At 45.3% G+C, this 12,067-nt stretch overlaps 1 protein-coding gene across 1 annotated transcript in view; it reads left to right on the forward strand.

Moving 5' to 3' along the window:
* ST3GAL5 (ST3 beta-galactoside alpha-2,3-sialyltransferase 5) overlaps positions 1-12,067 on the forward strand; it is a 1,112,943-nt gene that overhangs the window by 1,079,443 nt on the left and 21,433 nt on the right. The window contains exon 3 of the mRNA XM_078772153.1: positions 11,948-12,023. Coding sequence (XP_078628279.1) covers positions 11,998-12,023 — 26 coding nt within the window. The 5' untranslated portion in view covers positions 11,948-11,997. The remainder of the gene's footprint in view (positions 1-11,947; positions 12,024-12,067) is intronic.

Below are 12,067 nucleotides of genomic sequence, written 5' to 3' on the forward strand. Positions count from 1 at the left end.
GACATATATATATATATATATATATATATATATATATATATATATATATATATATATATATATATATATATATATATATATATATATATATATATATACATATACATACACCGATCATTGATCGTGAACCGGAAAATTTAATAAACTACTGATATTTAGCAACTCGAAAGGTTCTTTATCAACAACTTATTAGTCCCCTACTGGTGTACACCCGAGGGGACTATAGGTTTGCACGCCGTCCCTCCGTCTGTCAGTCTGTCAATCCGTCATGCAAAGAACAGTTTTCTGGACTATTTTTCTAAACTCTTAATGCCAATGATTTCAACCTTGGCACATGGTTTCCTCATGATAAGTTACAGGTCAAGTTCGAACTTCACGACGTTTCGATCGTTTTTGACAAAGTTATGGCACTTTGAACTTTGGGAATTCTGATAATTCTGATGATCCTCAACTCAGTGCCATTTTAAGTTTTAATTTCCTTTAAAAAAAATTTCTCTTCAATAATAGGACCGATTGAGATCAAATTTTCACCGTAAGGGGGACTCGGTCTGTAGAATATTTTAATCATAATTATGACGTCACAGGTCACGTGGTTCGGCCGCCATATTGTTTTTCGTGAAAACACGAAAACACCTTTTTCTCTGCAACGGCTGAACAGATCGAGGCCAAACTTTGCAGGCGGAATCGCATACCCATGACGAACAAAAAAAGTCAACGAGCTTGACGTCATGCGTCACATGGTTTCAGAGTTATGACGTTTTTAAGCATAAACCTTTAAAACTGAGCTCCTCCGTCATTTTTGATCCAATCGAGGGGAAACTTCACAGATCTCTTCAGCATGTCAGTCCACTAAAATGACCTTTTTGGAATTTGCAATAGGGCACGTGGTTTAGCAGATATCGTTAATTAAACGAAATATTTAAAAAATGGATATCTCTTGTTTATTCTAGAGTTCTCCTCAAGCCGCACCGCGCACCCTCAGCTTCGTCTGCGAACGTCAAAACCGCGACAGCGCGCGCTTTCGGGAGGGGCGGATCCAAGCCGAACAACATATATATATATATATATATATATATATATATATATATATATATATATATATATATATATATATATATATACACACATCGATCATTGATCGTGAACCGGAAAATATAATAAATTACTGATATTTAGCGACTCGAAAGGTTCTTTATCAACAACTTATTTTCTCGTGCTTCTGCTGACCTGTCTCCAAGGTGTATAAATCGAAGTCCCGAGTGCGAATCACAGGTGAGCCCATCCTGAGGTAATTAGCGATTGGGAACGATTCAGAACCTGTGGGTAAATAACCCTTGGTAATTTCCCCAACAGTTTTCTGGACGACAGACTGCTGGTCGGGGACATGTATTGCAGCGCAATACTCAGAATGCTTGTTCAGGTATCGAGTGCTTTTATGTGGGAGATAATGGGATTGCGCTGCCTGCGCGAAAACCTCCCACCTGGATAGGTGCCTGAGGTAATAAAGTGCAAATGCAGTTTGCATTTCCATGGAGATAAGCTGATAGGCAGCACAATTGCAGAGTCTGGTTCGTTTGAGTTTTAAAATATATATATACTTTTTCATATATCGAACTAATAATTAAGTTTCTTACTTGCAAATTAACTGTTATTGATGGCCCATCATTGATTGGGAGTTTTATTCATGAGCTGACCATCGTTTTGGGAAAATGATGAAAAAATGTTGAGTTTGCAGTCAAGCAAAGGAATGTGGTTGTCAATGGCGACCGAGTGGATAATGACTTACGGTTTCCCTGAGGCAAATTGCAATTCTGCGTGCTTGGTCTTATGACTGAGTTTTAAAATCTTGACAAAATGCGTATGGGTTTGTTATATAAATCATTATGCAGTTTTGCTTGAGTGATTTATTAAGCCATATAGACACCTTTATGTGAATCTTGGTCGATTGAAAGTTGTATCACTACTGTTAAGTTCTGTGGGAGCTGATGGTCACTTTGTCATTTCTCATGTTACTATTGTGTCAATTTGCAATATAATATGATAACCCTTACTGATCAACTAGCATAATGCTCAGGTCCTGTGAACAATAATGTTAAAAGATGAATGAATTAGACATGTGCTTGCAAAACTCATTCAGGTATTTCTAAATTTCTATTATCAAATAATGAGTAAAAGATATATCCACTTTTACCTACGAGGTGTACAAATAAAAGGTTTTACATTGAGATAGTACATGACCTTCCTATGTCCTTGAAGTCTCCAAGCATAATTAAAAGATTTCTGGCTCCACACAGTCTGACATGGACAATGGGAAAACAGATGTCCCTCATTAAAAAAAAACACATATGCACATGTTATCCTTCTCACTCGACCAAATCCCACTGCTCTCTCTCTCTCTCCCTCCCACCCATACTTTGCTCAACCAATCCCACTGCTCCCCCCCCTCCCCTTTTTCACCTCATTTGACAATCCCATCTTTGCTCCTCCCTCTACTTTCCCCTCCCAATTCCATTTCTTTTGTCCTCCTGCTAGTATAAAGGGACTTGCTTTGAGTTCAGAATTTAGGATTTCGCTTGGTTGTTAATACTGTGTTGATATTGTATACTGTGTATGCTGGTGTATTTGGTGTGTCTTTATGACGTTTTCTTTGATGTATATCTCTACCATACCAGGTGAAATCCTCCGGGTATTAAACTCTGTAGAAATCTTCTGATTGGTGGGGACATTGGATTAAAAAAAAATAATTAATTTAATTATTTAAATTCCACGACACAGCCAAGGAACTCCGTAGTTCTGTCAGTGGTCATTTGATTCTTGGTCACCTCCCTGACCAAGGTCCTTGCCTAGTCGCTCAGTTTCAGACGGCCAGCTCTCAGAAGAGTCTGAGTAATCCCATATTATTTTCATTTCCTAAAGATGGAGCTTACCATGCTCTTGGGAACATTCAAAACTCTAGAAATAGTTTTATATCGTTTTATACCGATCTATGCCTCCTCACAATTATATCCCAGAGTTCTTCAGACAGTTCCTTTGACTTCATCGTGGAGTTTCTGCTCTGACATGTACGGTCAACTGTGGGACCTCATACAGAAAGTTTAAAAAAAAAATCTATTTATGGGATATTTCCCGCCACAAAGCCAGAAGGCCACTCGAGGTGGAGGCTCAGGTGCATCAAAACAAAAGCAAAACAACCAGCCCCTTGGATTGAAATAAGACGTATGTAAAAAGTTGTCTTCACAGAACAAAAAGGGCTGGGAGGGGTTAACTATTCTGCTTCGAGACAACAGTACTGCTACCCCCATTACATTTCTTTATAAATGATGTACAATCAATTGAATTGGCCACAGGTGGACTCCAATCAAGTTGTAGAGACATCTCAAGGATGTTCAAAGGAAATTGGATGCACCTGAGCTCAATTTGGAGTGTCATAGCAAAGGGGTTGGGATGGAATTGAATACTTATTGACTCATGACATTTCATCTTTTCATTTTTAATTAATTTGTATAAATGTTAAGAAAAGCATCCACTTTGACATTATGGGGTATTACGTGTAGATCAGTGACGAAAGAGAAATCTCAATTTATTCCATTTTAAAATCAGTGTGGAACGCAACAAAATGTGAAAAAAGTGAAGTGGTGTGAATACTTTCTGAATGCACTGTATATTTTGTCTATCTCACATAATCGCAATTTATTTCATCTGACCTTTAATTGAGAGCAAACATAACAGTGGGTTGACATCTAACGTGGGCAGAGGCATATTCATTCACGCATTCGCATCAAAATCTACTTTCCAGTTGCGCCAAGCCGTAGAGCAAAGCAGGGTTAAGCAATTGGTTCATTCTGTTTGTCCATCAGTTTATGATTGAGAATCTTCTTAATTTCAATTGAATCATGTATTTTGAACACTTTAGAACATCATTCGGAACACTATCCTGCAGTTTATGACTTTGGATCTGAATTTGGAAAATTGGATGGCATCCTGTCCATAATACAAGTGCATGCACACTCCTTTTTTTTGGAAGGTTGTTTTCTTACAGCCTTTAAAACTTTCATTTCATTTCGATTGAATTATACTTCCAGCTTCCGGTTTCTGGTCGAGGTGGCGACTTTTGTTCTCTCCCGGGCATCAAAAGTGATTATCGTAATAATTATCGTAAAAATCGTAATTGATTAATCGTTTTCTGTTTGCTCCGCGTGCGCGGCCTTGTAACCTGAGGCTACCCCTGTCGGTGGTTAACTCAAGTTCCTTACTTCATGTTTTGCTTGGTTCTTAAATTTTTCCCTTCTCCCCCGAACATCTACTCGTTGTCTAACGTTTTAAATCCCCCCCCCCCTCCCCCTAAAAAAAACCACAAAAAAAAACAAAAAACATTTCTTTCCTTTTCTCCACGTGTGCTGTTTCGTGTGCTTCTGTCCACCTGTGGTCTTGCCCCGCCCCCATTATCTTCTTGTCTTGCACCTTTTGCCCTTTTCACGTGACTCGTGGTTGTCCCTCGAGGCCCTCTCCCCGTTGGTATTTTGTGAATATAACATTGTTCTTTATGGTTCTGTTTAAATATTGTTTAAATATTGTTGCGGTTTTGCGAATAAAAGGCAACCCCCCTATAGTTAGTTACACCACAACATGTAGCCTCCTATAGTTAGTTATTTCTTATTAAATGTAAAGCATAGGCCCTTTCCAGTGTTTAGTAATAAAGACCAAATATGCGTGTCAGGTAGGATGATTGTAGGCCTCGTTGAGGCCTAAAGTGCCTCGTCATTAGTTACACCACAACATGGAGCCTCCTATAGTTAGTTATTTCTTATTAAATGTAATGCATAGGCCCTTTCCAGTGTTAAGTAATAAAGACCAAATATGCGTTGTCAGGCAGGATGATTGTCGGCCTCGTTGAGGCCTAAAGTGCCTCGTCATGGGACCAAATAAAGGTCCGCCGCCTGAGTCTTACCTAAACTAGGCCCTGTAGGCCTGAAGGAGGAATAAAACCTTCCCCGAAGGAGGAACGAGACATTCCTGGGAGGAGGAGCAGCGAGCAACCAATGGGAGCTAAAGGGAGTGGCCGAGGGTGGCCAATGAGGGGCTGTCACGTGGCGTGACACCCGGCGGCCAATTGAGACCCATGGAACATTCGGGTAAGGGTTCGGGGGGGTTATAAAAACCCGGCCCAGAACACACTCTCTCTCGCTGGGCTCCTGCTATCCTGATCGGTCTTCTGGTTCCTGCTCCTGGTACGTCATCGCTCTTCGTCCCTGCCGCGATCGTCTCCGGCTGTCTGTGCCTTGGGTTGGAGCGATTCCTGGGGCTTTCGTCCACCAAGCTCATTCGCATGAGCTGCACGACCGAGCCCATTCGCACGAGTTGCACGACCGAGCCCATTCGCACGAGCTGCACGACGAAGCTCATTCTCACGAGCTGCGCGACCGAGCCCACCCGGGCAAGCTGCACGAAGCGGCCACGCTTCCCTGCGCATTACCCTCTTCCCCCCCCCCCCCCCCTCTTCCCCGAACGAATGAGGGCCCTTGTCTGGGAACGTAGGTAAGGCTGTTAAGATTCTTTGCTTTGTCTGTGTTCTGTACATACTGTAAATAAATACTGTGTTTGGTACTTCCAACCTGGCCGTCATTGTCATTTCCCATCCATTGACCGAGCATCGCCCGAATTAAACCCGCTCGATCGGGTCCGATATTCTAATGGCACGGGTCACGCGACGCACAACCGCTCGGGCGTCAGGAATCAGTGTGACTTGTGCTGGGTTCAGTCCCCGTTCTCACGGCTGCATGTGTCCGAAGGTATTCGGGTTGTGACCGTTAACCCTTCCACGCGCAGCTGCGGGCTCGGCGGCTGGAGTTGCCAAGCAATCCGTCAACCACGAGTTTAGTAGTTGTGGTCGGCGGCCTCAGTGGACCCGGAGTTCGAGGGGGAGCAGGGCCTAAACCCCCCTTAGTACATCGACGAACCCGGGATCCGCAACAATATGTTTAAACTTTCCCCTGCAGTGTTTTATTCAGTGGTATATTACAAAACGCTGTTTTTCTTCCAGTTTAAAATGCTCTTTTCAATTTCCTCTTCAACTCATCACTTCAAAAAAAATAAATTCAATCTCTTACAATTCTTTCTCACTACATGTTCTAAACTCACTTTCATTCCACTCCTCGATCATTCTTAAACGGATCTCTGACTTGAAAATCACAATAAACCCAATTTGTTATCAATGTTCGTCTTTCATTAATCATCCACTTTCTAAACTCCCCCCTTGCCCCTCCCCTCCAAATCTCCCCCCTTGCCCCTCTCCTCCAAAACTCCCCCTCACACCTCCCCTTCAAATCTCCCCCCATACCATCCCTCTCCAATTCTCCCCCCTCCCCCTCCTCCTCAAAGCCACCTCCTCCCCACTTCGTCTCCCTTCTATCTCATGCGTCCACCTCCCCCAACCTTCTACTTTCCTTTGCCCCCCCTCAAACAACCCCTCACTGTGCCTCATCCCATCACCATCAAACTTTTCGTCCTCCTCATCCTTCCCTTTCTTGTAACTCTTCTGTAATCTCTGACACACTATCAACTGCTCTCCCGACCTCCCCCTCTCATCCTTCATCTTACCCTACCACTCCCCTCCCCTGTCCTGCACCCGATGCCCCTCCTCTCTCTTCATTAACGGTATGGACCTCAAACATCTGGGGCCTTCACTAAAACCTGACAGATCTCCCCATACAGGTTGCTTCTGACAATCCAGACTTGATCTGCTTAAAATAAACTTTCCTCCTTCAAGATGTCTCTGATTCCTTAATATCTCTTCCTGGTTACTCCCTCCTCCGGTATGATAGACCTGAGCTTCGTACAGGTGGTGGGGTTGCTATCTTTATAAAAAAAACTCTCTTCCTCACTCTCCTTGCACTGCCCTCTCTCCACCTCACCCCCAGGAGTACCTCTGGCTACGGCTTCCTCTCTGCTCCCACCTTTTGTTCATGTGTGTTCTGTACCGTCCTCCAAACAGTGATGACTCCATTTACATTTCGCTGTCTGACAACATGGACCAACTTCAATCCACTCATCCCAACTCTCTCTTCCTCATATGTGGTGACTTCAACTGTCATCATGCCAGCTGGCTGGGTGTGAGTACCTCTCTCACCAGTCATGGCACCTCAGCAAAGGACTTCTGTGACTCATTGGGACTGACACAATCTGTCAATTTCCCGACCCGCATCTCAGTCAATGGAGTATCTTCTCTTCTCGACTTGGTTATGACAAACTTCCCTGCAAATGTCTGCTGCTCTTCTTCTGCTCCAATCGGTTCTTCTGATCATGTGCTTGTTAAAGTGGATATCTCTCTAGCCATTCTCAGAGAGACTCCTCAGCATCGACAAGTCTGGCATTTCACTCAGGCCGACTGGCACGGTCTTCAAGCAGCCATCAATCATCTGGACTGGTCTCCCATCTTTACTGCCTCTGACATCAATTCTTCCTGGGAATTCTTCCAAAGCAAACTGCTCTCTCTCATGCACAGATTTATCCCATTTTTTCTTCAGTTGTCTTACCCTTCATCCCATCCATGGTACACTGAATCTTGTGGTGAGGCAGTTACCCTGAAACAACTTGCCTTTGCCTTTTGGAAGGCTAATCCAACTGAAGGCAATCTCAGTTCCTTCCGCTAAGCTCGGAACAAGTGTGTGTCTATCCTCAGGAGTGCCACCAAGCACTATCTCTCCACACTCAAGAATGAACTCTCAAACCTTTCTCCTTCCTCCAAATCCTGGTGGCGTCTGGTCAAATCTGTTTCTGGTGGTTGTTTTCCCTCCATCCCCTCCCTTACCTCAAATGGCTACACAGTTGACACCGCATGTGACAAAGCCGAATGCCTCAACTCTGTGTTTGCCTCAAAATCTTGTGTCCCAAACACATCTCTCTCTGTTCCCACCTTTCCCAGTCGAACCCAAGTGCTCCTGGATTCTGTTTCCTTCTCTCCTGACAAGGTGGAGAAGTTTGTGTCAAACCTCGACTCTGATTCTGCAACTGGACAAGACGGCATCAGCCCACGGGTCCTAAAATCCTGCTCTGCCCCTCTATCTCACCCTCTCTGTTCTTTTCACCCTCTTTTGCTCAAGGCCATCAGCCAGCATCTTGGAAATCGGCAAACATTACCGCTTTACACAAAAAACGTGCAAAAATAGATCCTTGCAATGAGAGACCAATCAGCCTGCTACCAATTATCAGCAAAGTCATGGAATCCATCATTGCTTCGGACATCAAATCCTTCCTCTTCTCCAATAGCTTGATCTCCGATCATCAATTTGGATTCAGACCAGGTCATTCCACTCTGGACTTTCTGCTTCTGCTGTCTCAACAATGGATGGAGGTCCTCAATGCCAAACAGGAAATCAGAGATGTCTCCCTTGACATACCACGTGCCTTCGATACGGTCTGGCACCCAGCTCTGCTCAGCAAACTCTCCTCCTATGGTATCCATGGAAATCTCCACGCATGGCTTGCGGACTTCCTCTCTGGTCATAGTCAACGTGTGGCCCTGCATGGATTTCTCTCTTCTCCCCTTCCTGTTCAGGCTGAAGTTCCCCAAGGCAGTGTTCTGGGCCCTGTGTTCTTTCTGATCTTCATCAGTGATCTCTCTGACTGCCTGGACTCTCTATCTCTTTGCTGATGACTCCACTCTCTGCCGCTCCATTCCTCATCCCTCAGATCGGCAGTCTGCAGCCTCCTCACTCTCTGAAGACCTGGACAAAATCGGACTGGTCAAACAAGTGGAACATGTCTTTCAATCCTGACAAATCTCACACTCTTACTATGTCTCTCCGAAAAGACCGACTGGAAAACCCTCATCTACTTTCTCAACAATCCTCTCCAAGAAGTTCTGTTGCTAAAGCTTTTGGGTCTCACTATCTTCCATGATCTTTCCTGGGAAAACCACATTTCCAAGCTGGCCTCCAAAGCCAGTCGCCGACTGGACATCCAAAAAACATTTTTGAAATACCCGCCGAACAAAAAACGACTCCTGCGAACAATTGACGATGCTTCCGAACCCCCGCGCATGTTTGGTGAACTTTTGGAGCCTAAAATACGAATGTTGGACTTTGCCATTTTTTCGACATTCGCATCCTTCGCGAACCGTTCGCGTGTCCCATGAAAACCCACCTTAAGGAGAACTTGACCGATGTCTTCGTTTATCTGGATAATCTCACGGTTTGTGCGTATGACCAGGAACATCATGATGCTAATCTGAAGCGCTTCCTCGAGGTCGCGCAGAGGTATCGCTTAACTATGAATGAGGCTAAATGTCGCTACTCTGCTCGAACAATAGATCTCCTGGGGTACACCGTGACCCACGGCTCTGTCGCTCCGGATAAGGAACGTCTGCGACCCTTGCTCGACATGGCCCCACCCTGCGATCGTGCTTCATTGAAGCGTGCTCTCGGGCTGTTCGCTCATTATTCCAAGTGGGTACAAAATTTCTCCGCAAAGCTCCGCCCACTTGTGGACTGCAAAGCGTTGCCCATGAGCCTTGCCACCAAGGCCGCTTGCCATAGCCTTAAGTCCGACATCGCTGGCGCCGCTGTGGCGACGATTGACGAAAATAAATCTTTTGTTTTGGAAAGTGATGCGTCGGATCATGCGATAGCTGCAACTCTCTCCCAAGGGGGGTGCCCTGTTGCCTTCTTTTCGCGAGCGAGCTCTCCTCCGCTGAGCGGAGACATTCGTCTGTCGAAAAGGAGGCGTATGCCATCATCGAGTCGATCCGGCGTTGGCGTCCCTATTTGCTCGGACAATGCTTCCAAATTATCACGGACCAACAGAGCGTTGCTTTTATGTACGACACCCAGCATGCTCAACGCATTAAGAATGAGAAAATCACTCATTGGCAGATCAAACTCGCCGATTTCTGCTACACAATCTAATATCGCCCTGGGAGGGATAACCTGGTTGCCGACGCCTTATCGCGGCCGGCGACGTGTGCAAGCCTCACATCTTTTGAGGACCTGCGCGTTTTTCACGACACCTTGTGCCATCCCGGGGTGACATGTTTCGCTCATTTTGTGCGTAGTCGTAACTTGCCCTACTCGGTTGAGGATATTCGTCAGATCTGTCGCGCTTGTTCGGTATGTGCTGAACTCAAACTACAACCCTCCTATGGGAATGCTGGTCCGAGCTACTAGGCCGTGGGAGAGATTGGCGATGGATTTCAAAGGACCACTGCTGGCGTCACCGGCTTCGAGTAATTCTCGTTACCTGCTCACGATCGTTGATGAGTTCTCGAGATTCCCTTTTGCTTTTTCGTGCGTAGATATGACAGCCGCCACGGTTATCCGGTGCCTGCAGAACTTGTTTTCTATGTTTGGGAATCCGGCCTAGGTGCATACCGATTGGGGCGCAGCGTTCCTGTCCCAGGAAGTGAGGAACTTCTTACTCCAGCATAGTCGCTTCTAGCTATACCACTCCGTATAGGCCTCAGGCGAATGGACAGGTCGAACGCTTCAATGGAATTATATGGAGAGCCGTTACGCTGAGTCTTAAGTCCCTCGGCCGAGGCCTAGACAAATGGGCTTGGTCGCTACCCGTGGCACTGAACTCGATCAGGACTTTACTGTGTATGGCTACCAATCAAACTCCCCACGAACGGATGTTTCATCACTCGAGGAGTTCGGGTAGTACCCGATCTTTACCTAGTTGGCTTGCTGAGCTGGGACTGGCTTTCCTCAAACGTGCAGTTCGCATGAGTAAGTATGATCCACTAGTGGATAAGGTGCAGGTACTCCAAGCTAATCCCGAGCACGCTCGTGTTTTGATGTCTGATGGACGTGAGTCAACAGTCTCTGTACGCCACCTGGCCCCTTGCGGGGAAATTGACGAACCAATTTACGAGTCCATGGACTCTCCCGTTGCTTCGCCTGTGGAGTATCTGCCGGCATCCTCACCGCTAAACGCACCCCGACCTGTAGGCCCTGTGGTGCCACCTCAGTCACCTGACTTAGGCGGCTACTCCGACGCAGGGGACTCCGGTCTTGGGGATGTAGTACCCGGTAGTTTCCGGACCCGTGCCGGGAGGGAGATTCGCCGCCCCGACCGCTATGGTTGGACCGACTGACATGGACGGACAACTGCTGCCCCTGCTATTATGCTGCTGCTTGCTTGATTCCTGCCTTAGCGGAAGTGTAGTTTTAACGGTGGGAGAATGTAATGAAATTGTATCTAAGTTGAACCTAGGTGTTATGCTCTCTCCAACCACTGAGAGGCGTCTATAAGAACTCGGACGGCCATCGCTCCGGATCATTCCTGTGACATATAATCTGTGTGACAGTGTAGACTCGAATGGTGCGTATATTTAGATGTTCCAGGCTTGCTTGCATTGATCGTTAATTGCTGGACTTCTCCATGATTATGTAACCTGATATATGGCTTGATTGTATCTTACAGGTGTTGCCAGAGATCGAATTTGCATTAAACCTACCATTAGGACAATGTTGTGGATTTGACTTTTTACAACACCCCTCTCTCCCCATCTTGTCTACCACTCCCCTTATTATATGTTTTATGTGTCGGTTTGACTTTTTGTGTGATTAATGTTAGCTCTTTCACGAGCCTCGATCTTGTATACAAAAAAAAATAAAAAAATACATTTGAACACTAGAACACAAATTGCCTTGTTTCCACTTCTAAAAACCTTCAGTTCCGCTGTGCAGTCTCAACCAATCAAATTTGCTACTCTCACTCAGGTTGGGGGAACTACCGCCACTTCAACTTTACTTGTAGTCCCAATTAAATTGCTACTTATAGTGCCAGATGTCGTCCCTGAGTTGAAGTTCTCGGAGAGGGACCCATTTTAATCTTCTTCTTCCTCTTCCTCCAATAAACTCTTTATGATAAAGTCCCATGTCCTTTTTCTCATGCTTGCATGTTTTTTTCTGGCATTGTGCTTTGTCTTAACTTCACTTTTGTTTTTCAGAGGAGTGTCATTTTAGTTCGACAAAGAACCTGACAGAAAAGAAATCAAAAATGGAAATAAAGATGTCTCGAGGAAGGTAATGAGAATTTCAGGTCGGTTGCAATGTTTTGACTATCTTGG

The sequence above is a fragment of the Myxine glutinosa genome, chromosome 2 (genome assembly GCF_964187855.1).
Source record: "Myxine glutinosa chromosome 2, kmMyxGlut1.1, whole genome shotgun sequence".
NCBI lineage: Eukaryota > Metazoa > Chordata > Myxini > Myxiniformes > Myxinidae > Myxine > Myxine glutinosa.